Source organism: Pristis pectinata, chromosome 15 (assembly GCF_009764475.1).
Source record: "Pristis pectinata isolate sPriPec2 chromosome 15, sPriPec2.1.pri, whole genome shotgun sequence".
NCBI lineage: Eukaryota > Metazoa > Chordata > Chondrichthyes > Rhinopristiformes > Pristidae > Pristis > Pristis pectinata.
This window is the reverse complement of record NC_067419.1, coordinates 45,921,118-45,947,378: the sequence shown is the minus strand read 5'-3', so window position 1 is coordinate 45,947,378 and position 26,261 is coordinate 45,921,118. Positions and strand designations below refer to the sequence as shown.

Sequence of the window (26,261 nt, the reverse complement as noted above, 5' to 3'; positions counted from 1 at the left end):
GCCAGGCAGCATCGGTGGAGAAAAGCAGGCGGTCAACGTTTCGGGTCAGGACTGAAGATAGGAAAAGGGGAAGCCCAATATATAGGGGGAAGCAGAGCAGTGATAGGTGGACAAAAGAGGGCAGGTGGGGTGGGAACAGGGTGGTGATAGGTAGGCGCAGGTAAGAGATAGTGGTTGGTAGGTATGGGGAGGGGGGAGAGCAGATCCACCGGGGGATGGGTCAAAGGTAAGAAGAGAGAGAAAAAAAAGGAAACTAGGAATGGGAAGAAGAAGCACAGTGGGGGGGGGCGGTGTGGGGAAAGTAGGGTGGGGGTTATCTAAAGTGGGAGAATTCAATATTCATGCCATTAGGCTGCAAGGTTCCAAGACGGAAAATGAGGTGCTGTTCCTCCAGTTTGCGCTTGGAATTCTCCCGGCAGTGGAGGAGGCTGAGGACTGACATATCAGCGATAGTGTGGGAGGGGGAGTTGAAGTGACCGGCAACGGGGAGATGCAGATCGCGGTTACGGACAGAGCGCAGGTGTTCTGTGAAACGGTCACCTAGACTGCGTTTGGTCTCACCAATGTAGAGGAGGCCACACTCGGAGCACTGAATGCAGTAAATGATATTAAGGGAGGTGCAGGTGAATCTCTGTCTCACCTGAAAAGACTGTTTGGGTCCCTGGAGGAGGTGATGGGGGTGGTGTACGGGCAGGTGTTGCACCTATAGCAGGGGCAGTGGAAAGTTCCCGGGGTGGGAGCGGGATGGGTGGAGGGAGAGGAGTGAATGAGGGAGTTGCAGAGAGAGCGGTCCCTGCGAAAGGCAGACAGGGGTGGGGAGGGGAAGATATGCTTGGTGGTGGGGTCCCGTTGGAGATGGCGGAAGTGGCGGAGAATGATGTGTTGGATACGTAGGCTGGTGGGATGAAATGTGAGGACAAGGGGGACCCAATCCCTGTTGGGTCTGGGAGGGGTGGGGGTGAGAGTGGAGTTGCAGAAAATGGCAGAGATATGGGTGAGAGCTCTCTTGACTGCAGTTGGGGGTGGGGGGGGGGGGGGGGGAAAGCCCCGGTTGGAAAAGAAGTTGGACGTCTTGGATGTCCTGGAGTGGAAAGTTGGGATGTTATGTTGCAGTTGGACAAGACACTGGTGAGGCCACATTTGAAATATTGTGTTCAGTTTTGGTCATCCTGCTCTAGGAAAGATACCATTAAGCTAGAAAGAGTGCAGAAGATATTTATGAGGATGTTGTTGGGATTCAAGGGACTGAGTTATGGAGAGAGGTTGACCAGGTTGGGGCTTTTTTCATTGAAGCATAGGAGAATATGATCTTATAGAGGTGTACAAAATTATGAGGGGCGTAGATAGGGTCAATGCACACAGGCTTTTTCCCAGGGTTGGGGAATCAAGAACGAGAGGGCACAGGTTTAAGGCGAGAGGGGAGAGATTTAATAGGAACCTGAGAGGCAACTTTTTCACGCAGGCAGTGTGGTCAGTATATGGAATGAGCTGCCAGAGGAAGTAGATGAGACAATACGATTGCAACGCTTAAAAGACATTTGGACAGATACATAGATATGGAAGGTTAAGAGTGATATGGTCCAAACGTGAACAAATGGAACTAGCTTATATGGAAATCTTGGTCACCATGAAGCAGTTGGGCCAAAGGGACTGTTTCCGTGCTATATGACTCTGTAACTAGGGGCAATTTACAGCAGCCAATTAACCTACCAAACTGCATGTCTTTAGGATGTGAGTGGAAACTGGAGCACCTAGTCACAGGGAGAACGTGCAAACTCCACACAGAGAGCACCAGAGGTTAATATTGAACCCGGGTCACTGGAGCTGTGAGGCAGTTGGTATGACTGGACCAGGTAAAGGTTCTTTCTCTTGGCACACAACACAGCAAAGAAGATGAAGAACTTCAGGACATCTCAAAGCACTTCACAACCAAAGATCTGTAGGCATTGTTGCAATTCGGGATTGCATCCGACAGTTACATTCTGCAAGTTCCCATAAATTCCAATGTCCAAGTATTCATCGTCAACACTTGTTTAATCCTTGAGATGGTGGTGGGTGCACTTACCACTCACAGCACACTGTTGATATCAAATAACTCTATGAAAAGTCTGATGAAGGAGCAGAGCAAACAAATGACAGCAACATCTCCCAGTTAAAACAGGGTAATTTTTCCAGGAAAAGTCAGTGTGTGGAGGATGGGTGGAGATACGTTATCTGCTTGAAATCAGGCTGTCACTTCCACCAGTAATCCTGATTCCTGACTGATAGAGAAATCATTCAATCACCTCTAATCTGACTGGCTTTACATGACAAGTTTTGGTTTATTATTATTGTCACATGTACTGAGGTACAGTGAAAAACTTTGTTTTGCATGCCGTCCATGCAGATCATTTCATTACATCAGTGCATTGAGGTAGTACAAGGGAAAACAATAACAGAATGCAGAATAAAGTGTTACAGTTGCAGAGAAAGTGCAGTGCAGGCAGACAATAAGGTGCAAGGGCCACGATGAGGTAGATTGTGAGGTCAAGAGTCCATCTTATCGCACTAGGGAAGTTCAATAGTCTTATAACAGTGGGATAGAAGCTGTCCTAGTGGTAAGGATTGCAATCTTGTGAGCTGGAGCACGAAAATCCTTGCTGACGACACATCTGTTTCCACCCCAGTAGTCTGCAGGCTTTCTCTTTGTAACCTCCCCCAGACATGGAACCCTTTAAGGACTCCATGCGCCTCTAATTCAGGTCATCGGACCATCTCCAAACTTAATCGCTTTTTCACTGGCAGCTGTTGCCTAAACTCTTCAGCTTCAAGACAATCCTACAAGCCAGAGGCACAAGAGACTGCAGATGCTGGAGGAACTCAGCGGGTCAAGCAGCGGTTGTGGTGGGAGAGGAACTGTAGATGTTTTGGGTCGAAACCCTACATCAGGACTGAGAGTGGAGAGGGGAGACGGCCAGTATAAAGGGGAGCTGGGGGAGTGGTGAGATGGGGGCCGGAGGTGATTGGCGGACTGAGGAGGGGTAAAAGATGATGGGCAGGTTGAGCCAGGTAGGGGAAGGGAGCAGGGGTGGAGTTGGGAGACAGAGGCAGGTGGACGATAGATGGAGGCAGACAGAGAGAGAGGGAAATCAGAGGCAGATGGAGTAAGGAGGGAGGAGGGGAGAGTGAAGGCTTCTGCAACCTACCTGTCCAAGCTCCGAGTCATCTGCCGTAACCTCCCTTTTGTGGTTCATGCCAGTTTATACCTGATAATTCTCCTGGGACCACCTGCTACCTCAAAGGTACTACTGTTTGTCCGCAAATACAAGTTGTTGTTGCATCAGCAAGCCAGCGGTTTGCCCTCATGCTGTCAGCTCCAACACATCTGGGAGACATCCCATCTTCCTCTCTCTTTAATCCCAGACCCTGCAGAACACGTGTGGCTGCTTCGGCCTCTGAGTCTCACTCAGCCAAGCTGTTGACCGGTCAGCGCACCTCCCCACATTCCTCTCGAACAGAGACTCACCAGCAGAGGATCATGTGGCTGATAGACCAGGGCTGCCTCACAAATGTGTCCAACCTTCCTCCTCAGACACTCAGCAGCCTCAAGACCTATTCCTGGTGGCTCTCCGACCGGGATTGGATTCAAGCTACGGTCGCCTACTGCTTGCTCCAGTTATCTTGAATGAAACTTCCTCCACAGGGGGCAGGGACTCTGGTAGTTTGCTCACTCTGAGGCAGAACTCCTCCTTTTCCACTCCCAAATAAAAGATGATGTCGAGACCACAGACAGCAGCGGACGAAATGTGTGTGGGCCAAATAGAGGGGGCCATTGTGCCTTCTTCCACAGATGGCTGTAAGCCCAGAAAACACCCTCACCATTCACAAGCCAAGCTACAGTGACGTCAAGCCTGAAGCGCCCATAGGTATGTCCGCAATGTGAGAGTGCAGGAGGCCCAGAACTGGTGACTGTCTTTCTGCCTTGGCTGAATATCCAATCACATAACCTCAGGGTAACTTGAAACAAGAATCTCCTTGGAACAGATGAACTCTTTACGCGCAAATGCATTGCAAAAGCAAGTCCTTTTTTTTCCCCCCTGAATCAGAAAGTTGTACCTCTCCAGAAACGCCATACACAACCTCAATGGAGACACAAGAGACTGCAGATGCTGGAACCTGGAGCAACAAACAATCTTCTGGAGGAACTCAGCGGGTCGAGCAGCATCTGTGGGGGGAAAGGACTGATGCAGGGTTTCGACCCAAAACGTCAATAATTCCTTTCCTCCCACAGATGCCACTCAATCTGCTGAGTTCCTCCAGCAGGTTGTTTGATGCACAACCTCTCCGAGGTTGTCTCAAGTCCGACACTGTTGGAGCTACAGGTTAAACTGAGGTTGAATTCACTGGTAATTGGCAATTGGTTTATTATTGTCACATGTACCAAGATACAGTGGAAAGCTTTTGTTTGCGTGCCATCCAGACAGATCATTCCATACGTAAGTACATTGGGGTAGTAAGAAGGTAAACAGAATGCGAAATATAGTGTTACAGTACAGAGAAAGTGCAGTGCAGGTAGACAATAAGGTGCAAGAGCCACTATGAGGCAGATTGGGAAATCAAGTTCATCTTTATCATAAAAGAGGTCTGTTCAAGAGTCTGATAACAGTAGGGTAGAAGCTGTTCTTGAGCCTGGTGGTACGTGTTCTCAATGTGGATTTCAAAGTCCCACAGCCAGAACTTCAAAGAAGATCAGGCAATTACCCCCTTGTGCTCTGGTAAATCAGCCATCTGCTGAGATGTTCTAGAGACACAGGAGACAGCTGCTGGAATCCGGAGCAACAAACAATCTGCTATAGGAACTCAGTAGGCCAAGCTGCATCTGTGCAAGGAGAAGAATTGTCGATGTTTTGGGTCAAAACTCTGCCCCGTCCCTCTCCACAGATGCTCCTTGACCTGCTGAGTTCCTCCAGCAGAATGTTTGTTGCCCAGAGGTTCTGGTACACATTAAGAATTTGGGTACCAGCAGCTGCCCAGTTCTCTGATCTTTCGGAAGGTAAGATTGTGTTACCACATTTTGTGGAGGACACCAGATTAAGGGGTGATGGGGTGCACAGTGTGATGGAGCCATCCATTGGGTGGACATGGGCTGGTTGAGCATGGATGGGGTGGGAGTCCATGAATGAAGGTACCCTATCGACCTACCTGGCAGATAGCCTGGTCCGGTTGACCTGGGAATGCCCAAGATTGGGAACTCTGGGAACAGCATGATCCAGGTTCCCCCACAGAGCCCTGTAAGGTGGTGGGAAGTGGGGACGGGCGAGTTTCCAGAGCTCCCCCCTTCGCCCCCAGAAATCATGTTGGGATCATGACGGCAAACCACACTTGGAAATATCCGCTCCAATTTCTAAAGTGATGCCAAGAGCACCCAGAAATGGTCGTCGCCGACGTTCAACCTGGGAACCCACCACCGAGGACGTCTTCAAGAGGCGGTGCCTCAAGAAGGCGGCATCCATCACTAAGGACCCTCACTACCTGGGACATGCCTTCCTCTTGTTACTACCATCGGGGAGGAGGTACAGGAGCCTGAAAACCCACATTCAATAATTCAGGAACAGATTCTTCCCCTCCGCCATCAGATTTCTGAATCCATGAACACAACCTCGTTATTCCTAATTTTTGCACTGCTTACTTATTTTAGTAATTTATAGATTTTTATGTCTTGCACTGTACTGCTGCCACAAAACAACAAATTTCATGACATATGTCAGTGATAATAAACCTGATTCTGATTCTGGTTCTGAAGAGATGAGCTTCCAGTCATACAACACTGAACAATTTCCGGGCAAGCATTGCTTCCAAAAGCCAGGCTGCCTGATTTTAGGTTAAGTCATATTGCAATTACTGGGAGCTTGCTGTGTGCAAAATGACAGCTGTGTATCCTACATTACAACAATGACAACACCTCTGAGATAGATTCATACAGCACGGAAACAGGCCATTTGGTCCACTGTGTCCGTTCTGGTCAGTGGGCACCCATGTTAATCCCATCTTCCAGCACTTGGCCTGTAGCCTTCTGTGTCTGGACGATTCAAGTGCACGTCAAGGCACTTCTTAAGTGCTGTCAGTGACTCTGCTTCCACCACTCTCTCGGGCAGTGTGTTCCAGGTACTCACAGCTCTCTGGGTGAAGAAGGTCTCCCTCAGATCTCCTTTGAATCTCTTCCCCCTTATCGTAAATCTATAGTTTTGTCTACCTTTGATATATAGAACATAGAACAATACAGCACAATACAGGCCCTCCAGCCCACAATGTTGTGCCGACCTTTAAATCTCACCTAAGACTATCTAACCCCTTCCTCCCACATATCCCTCTATTTTAAATTCCTCCATATGCTTATCTAGTAATCTCTTGAATTTGACCAATGTACCTGCCTCCACCACTACTCCAGGCAGCGCATTCCATGCCCCAACCACTCTCTGGGTAAGAAAACCTTCCTCTGATATCTCCCTTGAACTTCCCACCCATTACTTTAAAGCCATGCCCTCTTGTATTGAGCATTGGTGCCCTGCGAAAGAGGCACTGGCTGTCCTCTCTATCCATTCCTCTCAATATTTTGTACACCTCTATCATGTCTCCCCTCATCCTCCTCCTCTCCAAAGAGTAAAGCCCGAGCTCCCTTAGTCTCTCGTCATAATCCATACTTTCTAAACCAGGCAGCGTCCTGGTATATCTCCTCTGCACCCTTTCCAACACTTCCACATCCTTCCTATAATGAGGTGACCAGAACTGGACACAGTACTCTAAGTGTGGTCTAACCAGAGTTTGAAAGAGCTGCATCATTACCTCGTGGCTCTTGAACTCGATCCCTCGACTTATGAAAGCTAACATCCCATAATCTTTCTTAACTACCCTATCCTATATGGGAAAAGTTTCCTGCAGTCTACCCTATCTATACCCCTCATCATTTTCTGTACCTCAATCATGTCCCCTCTCTCCTTCGCTCCTGGGAGAACAGACCCAGCCTCTCCAGTCTCTCCTCTTAATTGAGACTCTCCATCCCAGGCATTATCCTGGTGAATCTCCTCTGCACCCTCTCCAGTACTATCACATCTTTCCTATGGTCTGGTGACCAGAACTGCTGAACTAAGGTCTGAGCAAGGCTTTGTAAAGTTGGAGCATAAACTCCCTGCTCTTGTATTCTGTTTGCGAAAGGCACCTCAGGAACAAGAATAACACCAGACAGCAGGGTGAGAGAGCTGATCCCGAAACCCTTACCTCGCTCACTGCTGGCCGCATACTGTAGGGGCTTGTTCTTGTCGATGGTATTGAAACTCTGGCTTCGCCTGTTCAAGTTGTTGGTTCCTTGGACCTTGGTAGCACTGCTTGCAGTCAGTACCCTGGAGGGACCTGGAAGCCTGCAAGACAACGAGGTTTGGAGAGTTATTGGTGGTATGCGGTGTGTGGTTTGATTGTGTGAGGGTCCCTCTCTCTCCCACCCACCAGCTCCGTCACACTCGATCGCACTAACCACCTCCGCACCAGCCTTGTCTGTCCTCAGGTTTGGGTGAGTGGCTTTTTTTCAAGAGAAAGCTCCTCAACACAGCTCTGTTCCAATATCAACAAGAATTCAAGGTCTTCACAGCTGGTTAATGTTTACCCCTTGACCTCTCAACCAACCACCATCGCTCCCACCCCTTGCCCATGCAAACATTTACTAATCGGAACTATGCAAACTGATCTCACAACTACAAATGTTTAAAAGAAAATTGCCAAATTCAGGTTCAAAATCCTTCCTGCAAACTGATCTTTCCTGGGAAAATACTTTCACCTGGAATTTTAAAAAAAGGAATCAGAAAGCAGAATAATTGATCTTTTCTTTATGAACACCAGCCTCAAAGGTGGTGCTTTCAATTATTTTAATAGAGTTGCTTGGTATTGCACCAGAGAGGTGTCTAATACTAACACTAGATTCTGAAAATGTCAAATACTAGAGGGCATGCATTTAAGGTGAGAAGGAGGAAATTCAAAGGAGATGTGCGGGGCAGGTTTTTTACACAGAGAGTGGTGGGTGCCTGGAAGGCGCTGCCAGGGGTGTGGTGGAGGCAGATACGATAGAGGCATTTAAGATTCTCTTAGATAGGTACGTGAATGTGCAGAGAAAGGAGGGATATGGATATTGTGGAGGCAGAAGGGATTAGTTTAGTTAGGCGTTTAATTACTAGTTTAATTAGTTTGGCACAGCATGTTCTATGTTCTAGAGATTTGCTCATGCATGTAGAGTAAGGAGGGGCATGTACTTGCACATTTTTTTATAAATAGAAGGCCATTCAGCCCATCAAGTCCATGCCAGCCTCAATCCCATTCCACCCCCTTATTCCCCTGTAACCTATTCACATTCCCACCAATTCGCCACCCACCTACACACAATTTACAGCAGCCAATTAACCTGTAAACCTGCATGCCTTTGGGATGTGGGAGGAAACTGGAGAACCCGGTTGGGGTGGGGGGCGGGGGGTGAGAAGCCACGCGGTCTCAGGGTGAACGTGCAAACCTCACACCAGAGGCTGGGATCGAACCTGGGTCCCTGGAGCTGTGAGGAGGCCAATTGCTGGAGTGAAGCAGATGGATTGAACAGTCTGTTCCTCTGTTCAAAGCAAGTTTGTGCTACTGGCCTTTTGCTTCACACAAGCAAACCATTAAAATGCAGAAAGAGGTAGTGCCAAGAACTTGCTGTTAGGTCACTGGGGAGAACAATACACTTCACTCTCTGAGTTGGTTTGTTCTTTGACAACTCCATGGAAGATTAATTGCATAGAACCTATGGCACAGAAGCAGGCCACTCAGCCCAACTCCTCCTTGTTGGTATCAGTGTTCCAAACTTCTTCCCAACCTCCCTCTTCCCACCCCATCAGTAACTCCCTCCATGCTCACGTGTTTATCCAACTTTCCTTTAAACCATTCCTGTCACTCCCACACTACCAGTCCCATGTGAGGGGAAAACAAAATCACATTCTCACCTCTGTCTGAGAAAGAAGTTTCTCCAAAATTCCCTGTTAACTTTGGCCGTGACTACCTTTCAATTATGATCCCTATTCATTTGAGTTTAGCCTTACGATTTCTTGATTGGGTCAACATCCAACTGATATCCCAGTTCAACACTGCCTGAAGGGATTTTGTGAGTTTGGCATCTTCTCATTGAAGATACAAACAAAGAGTGTGGCACAGAGATCCAAGTACGCTCCTTCATCTTTCGAGCCCAATTTTAAGGTGTCACAGTGGCACATCTAGTCGAGCTGATGCCTTACAGTTCCAGGTGCAACCTGGAACTCTGCTCAGATTGCCAGAGTTCCAGGTGAACTCTGGTTAGAACACACTTGGAGTATTGTGTTCAGTTCTGGTCGCCTCATTATAGAAAGGATGTGGAAGCTTTAGAGAAGGTGCAGAGGAGATTTACCAGGATGTTGCCTGGATTGGAGAGCATGTCTTATGAGGATAGGTTGAGCGAGCTGGGGCTTTTCTCTTTGGAGAGAAGGATGAGAGGTGACTTGATGGAAGTGTACAAGATGCTAAGAGGCATAGATCGAGTGGACAGTCAGAGACTTTTTCCCAGGGTGACAATGGCTGACATGAGGGGGCATAATTTTAAGGTGATTGGAGGAAAGTATAAGGGGGATGTCAGGGGTAAGTTTTTTACACAGAGAGTGGTGGGTGCGTGGAACGCACTGCCGGTAGAGGTTGTGGGGGGCAGATACATTAGGGACATTTAAGAGACTCTTAGATAGAGACATGAATGATAGAGAAATGGAGGGCTATGTGGGAGGGAAGGGTTAGATAGATCTTAGAGCAGGATAAAATGCCGGCACAACACTGTCGGCTGAAGGGCCTGTACTGTGCTGTAGTGTTCTATGTTCTTTATTCTATGTTCAATCCTGACCTCAGTTACTGTTGTGTGGAGTTTGCACATTCTCCCTATAATTCAGATAAATGCGAGGTGTTGCATTTGATAAGACAAACCAGGGCAGGGCTTGTATAGTAAATGATAAGCCCTTTGGGGACTGTCGTAGGACAGAGAGATCTAGAGGTGTAGGTTCATAGTTCCTTGAAAGTGGCAACACAGGTAAACAGGGTGTTGAAGAAGGTGTTTGGTACGCTTGCCATCATTGGTCAGAATATTGAGGAGTTGGAACATCATGTCACAGCTGTACAAGACATTGGTGAGACCACACTTGGAGTATTGTGTGCATTTCTGGTCGCCCAGCTATAGGAAGGATGTCACTAAGCTGGAAAGGGTACAGAAAAGATTGACAAGGATGTAACCGGGACTGGAGGGCTTGAGTTATAACAGGAGGCTGGATAGGCTGGGACTGGATAGCCTGGAGAGTAGGAAGCTGAGGGGTGGAGGTTTATAAGATCACGAGGGGCATAGATAAGGTGAATAGCCAAAGTCATTTCCCCACGGTAGGGGAGAAAACTGGAGGGCATCGGTTTAAGGTGAGAGGGGAAAGATTTAAAGGGGGCCTGAGGGGCAACTTTTTCACATAGAGGGTGGCAGGTATGTGGAACGAGCTGCCAGAGGAAGTGGTTGAGGCAGGTACAATAACAATGTTTAAAAGACATTTGGACAGGTACGTGGATAAAAAAGGTTTAGAGGGATATGGGCCAAATGCGGGCAAATGGGACTATCTTAGATGGGCATCTTGGTCGGCATGGACCAGTTGGGCCGAAGGGCCTGGTTCTGTGCTGTATGACACTTTGCTGCCTGACCCAATGAGTTCCTCCAGCAGCTTGTTCTTTGCTTTAGCTAGAGTCCTGCTGTACTAAGCTCCTCTGACAGGGATTTGGAAGCACTTTGAGGAATAGCTGGAGCAAGCTGGTCTTACTGAACACAGCAAAAAATGTCAATAAGAGGAAGCAGGCTCATCATATAAACCATATATGTGATAGATGTAATTCGGAGGTGGCTTCCCTGACACACATGTTTTGGTCCTGTCCTCTTTTGGAAAAATATTGCAAGGACATTTTTAACATTATTTCAACTGTGTTGAACATTGATTTACAACCTCACCCAATCACTGCAATATTTGGGCTACCTTTGATGGAATCTGGCCACTTATCTGCTGCTGCTTGTCGTGTGATTGCCCTTGTTACATTAATGGCCAAGCGATCCATTTTGTTTAGATGGAAGGATCCAATACCCCCCACCACTTTTCAATGGTTTTCTCAAACTATATCATGTCTAAACTTAGAAAAAATTAGGAGTGGCACTGTTGATCCTTCGCTTAAATTTGAGGAAGTTTGGAGTCTTATTTATTCAATATTTTCATTGAAAATATTGAATAAATGGACTCCAAACTTCATCAAGATCCCTCTTCAATAATCTTTGAATTTAGAGGAGTTGATGGCATAATAACGCTCTTTGTTCATCGAGAAATATCAGTCCAGTTTTTTTTCTTCTGAAATTATTTTCAGTTTGTTTTGTTTTATTAGTTACAATTTTTTTTCAATTTGGGTTTTTTTTATATAATAAATCTTTTTCTTTCTCCTTTTGATTTTTTTGGTAATACATTTGTTTACCAAGAAACCGCGGGGCCTATAATATATTTTCTATTCTTTATGACTATATATGTTATGATTGTCCTCCTGATCTCTTTGTATCACGTGTATAATCACCAATGTTATATGTATTAAACTGTATTAATTTGAAAATTAATAAAAACATTGAAAAAGAGGAACCAGGCTACTTGGGTTAACCACAGGGAAGCTTTTGGAGAGCGCTCGGTGGTCTTGGTCATAGTTGGTTGTAGGCAACTTGGTCGGCATGAGCAAGTTGGGCCGTAGGGCCTGTTTCTCTGCTGTATAACCCTATGGATGCATAGCCTTGTGACAACGTGGGTTTCCCCCGGGTGCTCCGGTTTCCTCCCACATCCTAAAGACATGCCGGTCGGTAGGTTAATTGACCGCTGTGAATTGCCCCTAGTGGGTGAGTGGCAGGACCTGATGAGAATTTGGAGAGAATAAAATATGGGATTTTAATGTCGTATGAGTATAAATGGGTGGTTGAAGGTTGGCAGGGACCCAGTAGGCTGAAGGGTCTGTCTCCGTGCTGTATCTCTCTCTGACTTTACCTCAGACTTGCAAGGCCAGGGCTGACTGTTCCCTGTTTATCGGTGCTGAGGATAATGACCCTTCCCACAATGGCAAATTCTCAACACAAAATGAGCGGCTGTATCTGGAGTACGACGTTCAGTTCTGCACACTGCACTTGTGGAGAGAGAGAGAGAGACACGCACATCTGGATTCTGAGGGAAACTGACAGCCATTCCATGCGGAGCAGCCAGCTGTTCCCTGTGCAACTGTTTATAGGCTTGGGATTTCCTTGCATTTGCCAGCAGATGTTTGCAGGCAATTTCAGGACTATGGTCGACTGCAAAGTGCAAAGTTGCAGCAGCTTCCCACCACTTCTGATTGAAAACCTGGGCCAAGAATCGGAAGATTTCTGCTGCTTTCAAAGGAGAACAACATCTGGAAGGGATTATGCTATATGTTAGTATTTTTAGATTTGTTTATTTAAATGTTTTAAACAGTTTTTTGAAGTTTTCTTTTCTTTTCAATAGTTTGATAACATTTAATACTTTTCAATTCGTTTCAGAAACATTTACATATTTTATAGCTTTGACAGTTGACTAAGTAGGGAGTGCAACTTAGTTGGTTGCCTAAAACATTTCCATTAGTGGGCTTTTTCCTGCCCCCTCCCCCTCCTGAACTCCCATTCCCTCAAAAAGTTAACATCCTTAAAACAGAAAATGCTGGAAAAACTCAGCAGGCCAAACAGCATCTCTGGAGAGAGAAACGGAGTGAAACATCCACTCTGTTTCTCCCTCCACAGATGCTGCCTGACCTGCTGAGTGTTTCCAGTGTTTTCTGTCCTTATTTCTGACTTCCAGCATCTGCAGTTTTTTGAGGATTTTGATGAGGGAGGTGCAGGAAATGGTTTTCTCAGGTGTGACAGGGGGCCACAGCAAGAGGCACAATCTTAAGGTGACAACTAGGCAGTTCAGGGGCAGGGCAGAATGCACCCCTAATTACAGGGAGAGCGTGAATCTCCCCACCAAAAAGCCAGCAGGTTCGGGGGACAATTGGAAAGTTTGGTACTGAGGGTGTTAGATGTTTGTCGGGATGGGACAGAAGGAACAGGAATGGGGTTATGGTAACACCCTCCCCCCCCAAACAAAGGTTTGAAGGGCTGAATGGCCTGCCCCAATTGCTCCTAACATCCCGATGACCCACAGGGTGGCGTGGTGATGCAGCAGGCAGTGCTGCTGCCTCATAGCATGAGGTTTGATCCTGACCTCCGGTGCTGCCTGTGTGGAGCTTGCATGCTCTCCCTGTGACCGCCTGGGGGGCTGCTCCCACATCCCAGTGACGAGCTGGCAGGTTAATTGGCTGCCATTAATTAACCCTCCCCATAGGTGAGTGGCCAAAGAATCAAAGAGGAGTTTGTGAACATTGGAGGGGACGAACTGCAAGGTACAGAGGGTAAGGAGAGAGGCAATGGGACCAATGGGATTGCTCTGCGGCGAGCCGGCATGGACTTGATGGGCCAAGAGGCCTCCTTCTGTGTCACATGAAGGAGGTCAAGTTGATACTGATGGAGACAGAAGGGTTTCTGAGCTTCCAGAGGCTGGATGCACCCTTGACAATCCCGACACCATGATCAGTTTGTGCTGTCCACAGCCTGTTCCTAAAGCAGCTGCAGCTGCACCTTGCTGCATAGAAAGCAGCAATGCATGAACTCCAGAAGGATTCATTTCCAGCAGGCAGAATCGCAATGTGCTATACGCCTCAGTAAGGCCCCTCTGTGTTAAGTTGAGCAGCAGCACATTTGTGTTTGACTTGAAAATTCAAATATAACACATCAAGGCTCTCCCAGAGGGAGCGTGTGTGTGTGTGTGTGTGTGTGTGTGTGTGTGTGTGTGTGTGTGTGTGTGTGTGTGTGTGTGTATGTGTGTGTGTGTGTGTGTGTGTGCGCGCGTGTGTGTGTGTGCGCATGTATCTGTGTGCATGTGCGTGTCTGTGTGTGCGTGTGTGCGTCTGTGTGTGGGTCTATGTGCGTGTGTGCGCTTGTGTGTGTGCGCGTGTGTATCTGTGCGTGCGTGTGCGCATGTGTGTGTGTGCATCTGTGTGTGCGTGTGCGCATGTATATGTGTGTGTGTGCACGTGTGTGCATGTGCGTGTGTGTGTATGTGTGTATGTGTATGTGTGTGTGTGTGTATGTATGTGTGTGTGCGCGTGCACATGTACGTGTGTGTGTACGCACACACGTGCGCGGATGTGTTGATTACGGGGGTGGGATGGTGTTTAATGAGAAGCTCCTGCACTTTGATGTACCTGGGACACTATCCAATTTCCTTCTGGACTTACACTGGGATAAATTTGGGGATATTTCCAGCTCAAGCGTGCCCAGGGAATGGTAACAGTGACGGGTTAGCAACATCAAACACTGTGGCGTGCTGCCACCATCTGAACACTGACAGGCATGGCACACTGTAAATGGCACAAATGACACATCAGCTCACGCAGACCTGCTAGAGGTTTATGAAATTATTAGAGGCATAGATAGAGCAGACAGAAGCTTTCACCCAGGGTAGAAATGTCAAGTACTAGAGGACACGCATTTAAGGTGCGAGGGGGGAAAGTTTAAAGGAGATGTGCGGGGCAGGATTTTTTACACAGAGAGCGGTGGGTGCCTGGAACTGGCTGCCCGGGTGGTGGGGGAGGCAGATATAACAGAGGCATTTAAGAGGCTGTTAGGTAGACACATGAATGTGCAGGGAATGGAGGGATATGGATCACGTGCAGGCAGAAGGGTTTAGTTTAATTCAGCATCGTGTTCAGCACAAGCATGGTGGGCCGAAGGGCCTGTTCCTTTTCTAATGCTCTCTGAATGTCAGTTTCCCTCCCTCCACCTCTCCCTCCCACCATTCCTCCTCTGTCTACCCCTCCCTCTCTCTCTCCCTCCCTCTCCCTCTCCCTCTCTCTCCACACCCTCTTACAGCCTGCCTCCCATCCTCACAACCTTCCTCTCTGTCTTGACTGCCTCTCTTCCTGTCAGAAAAGCGGAATCAGATAAAATACCACCTTTCGGGGGCATTTGAACAGACAAGGCACAGAAGGATACGGTCCTAATGTGGGCAAATGGGATTGGTGTAGGTGGGCAAAAGGGTCAGCATGGAAGTGGTGGGCCGAAGGACCTGTTTCTGTGCTGCACAACTCTGTGACTCCACCTCATTCTCTTTCGTTCTCTTGCTCGCCCTCCTTCCCTTTCTTTCTACCCCTCCTGTTTCCTTCTCTCCTTCTCCTCTGTTTTGCTCTCTCACTCCCCCAAACCGCAAGCCCCCCACGTTACCCCCCCAACTCCCTCCTTCCCTGCCTGTTTGCTTCTCTCTCCTCTCCCTCGTGCACTGTTACCTCTGTTCACCCCTCCTGTGCCCTTATGTCTACTTGACTAGATGGACAAGGTGAACCCATTGCAACTACTGATAAACTAGAGCAGCCAATCAGAGAACAGTTGGAAGTTTCAGGCTGTGGGTCATATGATTGGCTCCTAGAGTCATAGAGTCATACAGATGGAAACAGGCCTTTCAACCCAACTCACTCATGCCAACCAAGATGCTCATCTAAGCCAGTCCCATTTGCCCGCGTCTGGCCCATATCCCTCGAAACCTTTCCTATCCATGGACCTAAATATCTTTAAACATTGTAACTGTACCTGCTTCAACCACTTCCCCCGACAGTTCGTTCCATGTACCCACTTCCCTCTGTGTGAAGAAGTTGCCCGTCAGATCCCTTTAAAATCTTTCCCCACTCATCTTAAACCCGTGCCCTCTAGATTTCGATTCCCCTTTCCCTGGGAGAAAGACTGTGTACATTCACCCTATCTATGCCCCTCATGATTTTATACACCTCTTTAAGGTCAGCTCTTGTTTTCTGAATGTCAGACTCTGCAAGATGTGTTTGGCTGACATTACTCTGGACTCTACAATCTGTAGTGTTCTGAAGCAACAAAACTGCACTTTGATCTTTTCACATCTTGGTTTTTATTTCTGAAGTCGATTGACACAAAAAGACAAGAAAAAGAGAGTAGAAGGAGGCCACTCGGCCCCTCAAACCTGTCCTGACCAATATGATCGTGGCTGATCTGCCCCAGGCCTCTTCTCTGTCAGTTCCACATAGCCCTCAATTCCCTGATCTTTCAAAAATTTGTCTCCCTCGTCTTTGAATACCCCTGATGATCCAGTCTCCAGAACCCTCTGGGGTAGAGAAATCCAGAGGTTCATCACCTACTGTGAGTAGAAGTTCTTAGACACCTCAGTTTTAAATGACTGTGCCTTTATTTTGTAACAATGTCCCCTAGTTTGAGACTTTCCCAGTAGTGGAAAGATCTCAACATCTCCCCTGTCAAGATCCTTTAGGGTCTTATATGTGTCAGTAAGATCATCTGTCACCCTTCCAAATTCCAATGATGACACCTCCCTTCTGTCTGAGTACGGAAACTCCCCTTGCCCTCTGCCCACTCCTTAATCTTCTGTCCAAACTCAGGAATGACCCAGCGGTTAGTGGGAGAATCCGCACCTACACATGTCCTTTTCAGGAAAGCAACAGCAACTCCTTGCGGCAACAAACAATCTGCTGGGGGAACTCAGCGGGTCGAGCAGCATCTGTTGGGGGGGGAAGGAATTGTCGACATTTCAGGTCGAAACCCTGCATCAGGACTGAGACTGGAGAGGGGAGATGGCCGGGATAAGGAGGAGAGGGGGGAGTGGTGAGACAGGAACCCAAGATGATTGGTAAACTGAGGAGGGGTGTAAGATGATGGACAAGTTGCATCACGTATGGGAGGGGAGCAGGGGTGGACAACAACTTGCATTTTATGCACCCTCAGTGGGTTAAAATGTCCTGAGTAATCCCATGCATCACTGGATTAGAGAGGCAGGTTATAAAACCTTATTAAGGAGAAGGGAGAGGGTCAGAGAGTGATTCCAGAGCTCAGCTGAAGGCACACTGACAATGATCAAACACTTAAAATCAGGGTTGAGCTTTCAACCCTAACCCTAATGCTAATGTAAATTCAGTACAGGTTCAACAGCAATTTTCCAGAAGGTGTTTGGATCAATAATCAGTAATTGATTTATTATTGTCACACGTACCAAGGTACAGTAAAAAACTGTTTTGCATGCCATCCATACAGATCATTTCATCACATCAGTACATCGAGGTTGTACAAGGGAAAAGGGATATTCAAAGATGTCAACATTACACAAGGTTTATGGAGCAAGGTGCAAGGGTCGAGCGGGATTGTTTGCTAAATTGCTTCAAAGAAACAAGCAGAATGGGCCAAACAGCCTCCTGCTGTGCTGGAAATGTTTGTATCTGTGATTTCTCAAAGCCATGGGAAGCAAAATCTGTGGGCTGAGTCTTTCGATATACAAGTTGGGACCAACGCAAAGTTTTCTGAAAAGTTGCTTGAAGGCACAAAGCCGGGGCCTCTCGGGAGAGCTGTGTTGAAAGTTGTACAGTGTGTGAAAGGACAAAGTTTGGATAGGATCGGGATTGAGGGAGGGAGGGAAGTTTGATTCCAGTCCTGAGCACACATCTAGTCCTGCACAGCAAGGCTGCCCCTCAGGAGCGATCTAATGATCAGATCAGTCTCCAGTTCCCAGATGATTGGAGGCCACACAGATGCAGAAATCAGTTTCCTGAACTTAATTCAACAGTCCTTTCCACATATTGACAAACCCCAAATGTGTGTCATGCTGTGTTATACATACACAACAGGATGTGATTAAGCACAGCTTTATAACAACAGCACACTGACATGCTGACTCAGTAACATCCCTTTGATGATGAACCAACGTCAAATATGTTTCTCCTTTGTATTTTAACCAATTCCAATCACCTCGACTGCAAACACCACTTGAATCCCAATCACAAACTTTAATCATCAACCTTACGACCTAATTGTACTGTATTAAATATTTATGTGTAGAGAAGGGTTGCCAAACATCCAAGATTGTCTGGGAATTAAACTCAGGATAGCACTGCAAGCAAAATATGGAAGAGAATCTGGAGCCTTGTAAAAGAAATTCTGTTGTACAACTCTTTTTTATCTTAGCTGGTGTGAAGGAAGGCCTAATTATATGACAGTTAACAATAACCTGCACCTGTCCAACTGGCTGTGACAAGAAACAGCATCACCGAGATGGCTGTCCATTGAGGGGGGAAGGAGGGCAGGGTAGTTGAAGGGAGGAGAGACATGTGCTGCCATCTCCTGGAACCTGTCCAATTAGAACTGGTAAAAGAACATGAGAGCAGTTCAAACCCAACAGCAAAGCCCACTCTCCCACTCCCATATAGAATTTGATTCATCACCCCGGACTTGCCCAAATGGTGATGATGGGATTGGTTTACAAATAGAACATAGAACAGTACAGCACAATACAGGCCCTTCAGCCCACAATGTTGTGCCGACCTGTAAACCTCGCCTAAGACTATCTAACCCCTTCCTCCCACATATCCCTCTATTTTAAATTCCTCCATATGCGTATCTAGTAATCTCTTGAATTTGACCAATGTACCTGCTTCCACCACCACCCCAGGCAGCACATTCCATGCCCCAACCACTCTCTGGGTAAAAAACCTCCCTCTGATATCCCCTTTGAACTTCTCACCCATTACTTTAAAGCCATGCCCTCTTGTATTGAGCATTGGTGCCCTAGGAAAGGCGCTGGCTGTCCACTCTATCTATTCCTCTTAATATTTTGTACACCTCTATCATGTCTCCTCTCATCCTCCTTCTTGCTAAAGACTAAAGCCCTAGCTCCCTTAGTCTCTCCTCATAATTCATACTCTCTAAACCAGGCAGCATCCTGATAAATCTCCTCTGCACTCTTTCCAACGCTTCCACATCCTTCCTATAATGAGGCGACCAGAACTGAACTAGTGTGGTCTAACCAGAGTTTTAAAGAGCTGCATCATTACCTCGCGGCTCTTAAACTTGACCCCTTGATTTATGAAAGCTAATTTAAAAAATCTTGTGTCCAATAATTCTCAACCTCCAGATGAAAGTGAATGATTAGGAAGTTGGTAATTCTGGGAAGTAGCCAGCAGTACTAGTTGCAAACTATCATAGAAACAAATAGAAGAAAGGCCATTCAGCCCATGTGTCCATGCTGGTGGAGAACGAGATCTCTGATCTACTCCCAGATCTCAGTCCGTAGCAGGTCACAACTCTTCAAGTGCTCATCCGGGGACTTTTTGAACGTGCAACACACACAAAGGGCTGGAGGAACTCAGCAGGTCAGGCAGCATCCATGGAGGGAAATAAACAGTCGACATTTCAGGCTGAGACCCTTCATCAAGGGCGGAAGCCGGAATAAGAAGGTGGGGGGATGGGGAGGAGCACACACAGGCAGAGGATAGGTGGGTCCAAGTGAAAGGGGGAAGGTAGGTGAGCGGGGGACTCACCTATCACCTGCCAGCGTGTGCTCCTCCCTCTCCCCTGGCCTTTCTCTGGCTTCTGCCCTCTTCCTTTCCAGTCCTGACGAAGGTTCTCGACCCGAAACGTTGACTGTTTATTTCTCTCCAATAGATGCTGCCTGACCTGCTGAGTCCCTCCAACATTTTGTGTGTGCTCCAGAATCTCTTGTGTCTACTTTTTAGACATGGTGAGGGTTTTCTGTCTCCACTACCCTTTTGGGCATTGTTCCCGACCCCACCACCCTCTGAGTGAAATAAAATCTTCCTCAACCTCCCTCTAATTCTTTTACCACCTACCTTAAACCAGCAGCAGCACACCACAGCTCTCCAGCTGCATGTGGCTCTTCGACATCCATCTTATGGCCCTTCAAGACCTCTAACTTCTAACTAGAATGTGACATTTTATTACACCAGAATATTCGGATTATATTACATCTCCCATTATGTATACATCAGTTAAAACCTGTTAGGGATTAGATGGACAGAGTTAGAAGGTAGAAACTCAAGAGACTACAGATGCTGGAATCTAGAGCAACAAACAATCTGCTGGAGGAACTCAGCGGGTCAGGCAGCATCTGTGGGGTGGGGAAAGGAACTGTTGCCGTTTTGAAACCCTGCATCGGGATTGAGACTGCAGAGGGGAGATGGCCGGTGTAAAGAGAGGAAGGGGGAGTGGTGAGACAGGAGTCCGAGGTGATTGGTGGACTGAGGAGGGGTGAGGGATGATGGGGCAGGTAGTGCCAGGTAGGGGACTCCCCCTTCTCACCACTCCCCCTTCCCCTCTTTATACTGGCTATCTTTGCTCTCCACTCTCAGTCCCGATGCAAGGTCTTGACCGGAAGCGTCGACAGTTCCCTTCCCCCCACAGTTCCTCCAGCAGATTGTTTATAGTCAGAAGGTATGTGGTTAAGTGTGGAGTCACGAATTTAAACAAGAACCAGCCTTCGAGCTATTTCCATTAAATGCATTGAAATTTACAAGAAGTGATAGGTTTAGAAATTACAAGGTACAGCTGTGTAAATGCGGACTGTTATCTATTCAAACAGCACACAGTGGGGAGCCACTTGACACAAGTGGTCTGGAAACTGATCACCATGTTTACACAGACAAGGATTAGCTCTCAATGAGAACATGTTTATATATATATATATCTGTTCAAGACTGGGGACCAGTAAATGTGAAAAGATCATGAGGTGTTGCTATTTGGTGAAAAATTTAGAGCATATGACTACATCTGCTGTTACATATTCAATGTTATTGTTTGTGGGTGTCACTGTGATGACGAGCAGGACAAACAGTCACCAAGTGGTGTGCTTGGTTAATGGCGATTGTAAATGTGGCTCATGTTCGGCACAGTCATTGTGGGCCGAAGGGCCTGTTCCTGTGCTGTACTGTTCCATGTTCTATATAATGTTGAGTAGCACTGCCAATAACGTGATCCCTAGTTATAGGCATCTCTTCTAAGGTCCTTCCTGTTCACAGTCTCAGTCCCTTCATAACTTTATACACCTCAATCAGTCGCCATAGGCAACAACCCCAGCCAGTCCAGACTCTCCTCATAACTAAAATACCATCCATGCAAACTGAGCAGGTATTGGATAAGAATTACCACCTGACCTGGTAGACTTTTTCTGATTGGCTGCACTTCCAGCATGTTTGGACTGAGTTGTCTGTCCAGCTAGCAGACTGTATAACAAGAGAGAAGAGGGAGAGAACACAGGGAAGAGAGAAGATTACACATAAATGTATTTTAGCTGCACCCGAACACATCAAACTGCTTTAAAAAGAATTAAGAGAACAACAACAATGCTTTAATGGTTAAGAGATACATGATAATGAACATCAATGCAAAACGAGAGATCTAGACACACTGGTGTATGAAGATGTGGATGAGAAACAGAGCTTCACTCAACTTTCCTTCCCTTTTGCCTCATGACCACCCCGTTACAGGACAGACATCATTAGGCTGGAAAGAGTGCAAAGATTTACAAGATTCTTGCCAGGACTCGGGGGCTTGAGTTATAGAGAGAGGTTGGGCAGGCTAGGACTTTATTCCTTGGAGCGTAGGAGACTGAGGAGTGAACTTATCGAGGTGTGTAAAATCACGAGGGGCATAGATAGGGTGAATGCACACAGTCTTTTTCCCAGGGAAAGGGAATCAGAAACTAGAGGGCGTAGGTTTAAGGCAAGAGGGGAAAGATTTTAAAGGGACCTTCTTCACACAGAGGGTGGTGGGTGCATGGAATGAGCTGCCAGAGGAAGTGGTTGAGGCAGGTACAATAACAACATTTAAAAGATCATTGGATAAGTAAATGGACAGGAACGTTTAGAGGGATATCAGCTGAATGCGGGCAAATGGGACGAGGTTAGGTGGGCACCGTGGTCGGCATGGACGAGTTGGGCCGAAGGGCCCATTTCCATGCTGTATGACTCTATGATTCTATGATTAGTGAACAGCTGTGCTCTCTTGCCACATGTTGATTTAAGTTTGTGGCTCCTCGAGCTCAAAAGCAAAGGACTGAGTTCAGCTGAATGGCTGTTTGTCTGTTCTACTCAAGATTAAACACAAGCACATAGAGTCATAGAGCACTACAGCACAGAAACAGGCCTTTCAGCCCATCTAGTCCATGCCGACCTGATCTTCTGCCTAGTCCCATCTACCTGCGCCTGGACCATATCCCTCCAAACCCCTCCCATCCATGTACCCATCCAAACCTCTCTTAAACGTTACAATTGAACCCCCATCCGCCACTTCCGCTGGCAGCTCGTTCCACACTCGCACCACCCTCTGAGTGAAGAAGCTCCCCCTCAGATTCCCCTTAAATATTTCACCTTTCACCTTAAACCTATGACCTGTAGTTCTAGTCTCACCCAACCTGAGGGGAAAAAGCCTGCATGCATTCACCCTAGCTATACCCCTCATAATTTCGTATACCTCCCCTCGTTCTCCTGCGTTCCAGGGAACAAAGCCCTAACTAATTCAACCCTTCCCTATAACTCAGGTCCTCAAGTCCTGGCAACATCCTTGTAAATTTTCTCTGCCCTCTTTCATCCTTTCAAGGACCAGAAGTAGGAGGCATTCACTCCCGTGACACCCTATGATGACTCATCAGGTCGTCCAATTCTGCACCCAGCCTCCATACCCTGTGCCCCAAAAAATTAATTAGCCTTGAGCTAACAACACAGCCCTGTGGGGAAGAGAATCACAAAGATTCATTGTCCGCTGAATGAGGGGATTTCTCCTCACATCAACAGAAGCAAGAGTTCGACCCTTGAGCCTGCTCTGCCACTCAGTAAGATCGTGGGTGATCTTCTGCCTGGTTTTCCTGCCCAATCCCCACATCCCTTAACTTATTTAATATGCAGAAATTTATTGATCTGTTTTGAATTCAATCGATGATTGGGTTTCTACAGCCCCATGGGGTACAGAATTCCAAAGACCCCTTATCCTGAGACTCAAGGTTCCTGTTCTAGACCTCCCAGCATCCACCCTGTTAGAATATTATGTCTTAATAAGATCACCTCTCATTCTTCTAATCTCCAATGACTGTGGAGCAATCCATCTCTGTCTAAAGTTGGACATGTGGACAACACAGGGCAAGATAACATGACTGAGCCTCTGATGGAAGCAGCGAGAAGACTCTCGTGCATGATGTAACATGTTGATATCGTTCTGCCAAGGTTATCTATCATAACTCAAGAATATAAGACCACAAGATATAGGAGCAGAATTAGGCCATTCGGCCCATCGAGTCTGCTCCGCCATTCAATCATGGCTGATGTCTTTTTCCAGCCCCACTCTCCTGCCTTATCCCCTTAACCCCTTTAATCGATCAAGAACCTATCAATCTCTGCCTTAAATACACCCAATGACTTGGCCTCCACAGCCCTCTGTGGCAACAAATTCCAGAGTCACCACCCTCTGGCTGAAGAAATTCCTCCTCATCTCAGTTCTAAAGGGATGTCCCTTTATTCTGAAGCTGTGCCCTCAGATCCTAGACTCTCCTACTGATGGAAATATCCTCTCCACATCCACTCTATCCAGGTCTTTCAATATTGGTATTGGTATTGGTATTGGTTTATTATTGTCACTTGTACCAAGGTACAGTGAAAAACTTGTCTTGCATACCGATCATACAGGTCAATTCATTACACAGTGCAGTTACATTGGGTTAGTACAGAGTGCATTGAGGTAGTACAGGTAAAAACAATAATATTACAGAGTAAAGTGTCCCAGCTACAGAGAAAGTGCAGTGCAATAAGGTGCAAGGTCACAACAAGGTAGATCGTGAGGTCATAGTCCACCTCATTGTATAAGGGAACCGTTTAATAGTCTTATCACAGTGGGATAGAAGCTGTCCTTAAGTCTGGTGGTACGTGCCCTCAGGCTGTATCCGGAAGGTTTCAATTGGACCCGACCCCCCCCGCACCCCCCCCCCACCCATCCTTCTGAATTCCATTGAGTACAGGCCCAGAGACATCAAACTCTCCGCATACGTTAAGCCTTTCATTTCCAGGATTATTCTTGTGAATCTCAGATACAAGCCAAGGTTAGAGTCCACACAGATCCCCAGATTAGAGTCTCGAGTCTTACAGCACGGAAACAGGCCCTTCGGCCCAACACATCCATGCCGACCAAGATGCCCATCTAAGATAGTGCCATCTGCAAATTACTGCACTGCACCAGAGTTACTGCACTGTCCTACACTAATCAAAAGATGGAGCTTCACTCAAAACTAATTTACAATGTAAAGTTCACTCCCTTATATAAATCCAGTAAGCTTTTCCCTGCTTCTGCAATCCTTAAATCAATCTCCTGATGCATTGAGAGTTCAGGTAATACAGGCACACATTCTACCAGCAGAAATCTAAACAGACATAGTCCTTGTCGAAAACAGCCTGAAGTCAACTTCTCTCAAATCTAATTTAACACAATCGTCTGGCCACTCTTCACCCAAAAAGAACCTAAGAAATAGGAGCAGGAGGAGACCATCAGGCCCGTCGAGCCTGCTCCGCCATTCAATAAGATCATGGCTGACCTGGCCGTGGACTCAGATCCTCCAACTTGCCTTTTCCACATAACCCTTAATTCCCTACTATGCAAAAATCTATCTAACTGTGTCTTAAATATATTTAATGAGGTAGCCTCTACTGCTTCCCTGGGCAGAGAATTTCATGGATTCACTACTCTCTGGGAAAAGCAGTTTCTCCTCATCTCCATCCTAAATCTATTCCCCTGAATCTTGAGGCTATGGTCCCCTAGTTCTAGTCTTACCTACCAGTGGAAACAACCTTCCTGCCTCTTATCTGTCCCTTTCATAATTTTATATGTTTCTATAAGATCCCCTCTCATTCTTCTGAATTCCAGCGAGTATAGTCCCAGATGACTCAATCTCTCCTCATAGGCGAATCCCCTCATCTCCAGAATCAACCTGGTGAACCTCCTCTGCACCGCCTCCAAAGCCAGTACATCTTTCCTCAAGTAAGGAGACCAGAACTGCACACAGTACTCCAGGTGTGGCCTCACCAGCACCCTGTACAGTTGCAGCATAACCTCCCTGCTCTTAAATTCAATCCCTCCAGCAATGAAGGCCAACGTTCCATTTGCCTTCTTGATAACCTGTTGCACCTGCAAAGCAACCTTTTGATTCATGCACAAGCACTCCCAAGTCCCTCTGCACAACAGCATGCTGCAATCTTTCACCATTTAAATAATGATCTGATCTTCAATTTTTCCTTCCAAAGTGGATGACCTCGCATTTACCAATGTTGTGCTCCATCTACCAGACCCTTGCCCACTCACTTAACCTATCTGAAAGAACTCAGGGAGTGGACCAAGTATCACTTGTGGGAACTAATCCCAATATCAGCATCTCATTAGAGAGAGAGCAAGAGAGAGAGAGAGAGAGAGAGAGAGAGAGAGAGATATACCGTACAATATTAACATCAACAGACCACTTCTGAAATGTGTGACCTCTTGCAAACCATTGTTCAAATAAGCTAAGCAAACATGTAATGAAGGCCAGTTAGCTGTCAATTTCCAGCTCTCTAAGAAGAAACACATATGGACTGAGGTTGAGGAATAGAAAGTACAACAGTCAGCGAAATCTGCCTCGTTTTACAGAAGGAGTAGGATGTCAAGGTTTCAGGAGACATTTATCAGCCAAATCTTCACATTCTTGGTTCCAAGTAAGCCAAATGTCACTGAGCAAACCACAGTTGATTCCAACAATGCTTCAGTGACAACACCCAATCAATATAGTGATTGGATGCACTGCATATCACTTAACCCCCAAAGGCTTCCACCACTGGTGACAACGTATTGGTCGCACACAAAGTCGCACTGCACGTACAGAAAGCAGGACGCACTTGCAGTTTATCAAGATGCCCACTCCACCCAGAGCATTTCTCCCATCCTAATTGGAGCACACTGGGATTGACGTTCTCGAAAGCTCTGTAGGCAGGAGGTGGGGAATCGCCGAGCCAGTGCATTTGATGGCGGGGAGGGTGGGTGATGATTGAGAAGGGGTTTAGGGAATTCCATTATCCTGATGGATGACGGGTCTGGAACCAGCAGAGGGGGAGGGGAAAGAGGGACTGTGGAAACTGTAGAGAGGGAGGGGCAGGAGGGAGTGTGGAAATTACAGGGGGAGGGGAAGGAGGGAGTGTGGAAATTACAGAGAGGGAGGGGAAGGATGGATTGTGGAAACTGCAGAGAGGGAGGGGAAGGAGAGTCACAGACATTC

At 46.9% G+C, this 26,261-nt stretch overlaps 1 protein-coding gene across 7 annotated transcripts in view; it reads right to left on the bottom strand.

Moving 5' to 3' along the window:
• Nucleotides 1–26,261, bottom strand: part of nav3 (neuron navigator 3) — a 377,674-nt gene that overhangs the window by 227,189 nt on the left and 124,224 nt on the right. For 4 of the 7 annotated variants that reach the window (XM_052029889.1, XM_052029890.1, XM_052029891.1 and 1 more), the window contains exons 6-7: nt 21,133–21,201; nt 7,255–7,394 (exon numbers count right to left, since the gene is read on the bottom strand). In XM_052029889.1, the coding sequence (XP_051885849.1) occupies nt 7,255–7,394; nt 21,133–21,201 (209 nt within the window). Of the gene's footprint in view, nt 1–7,254; nt 7,395–7,479; nt 7,566–21,132; nt 21,202–26,261 lie in introns of those variants that run through there. The other 3 variants (XM_052029896.1, XM_052029895.1, XM_052029892.1) reach the window with 3 other exon arrangements.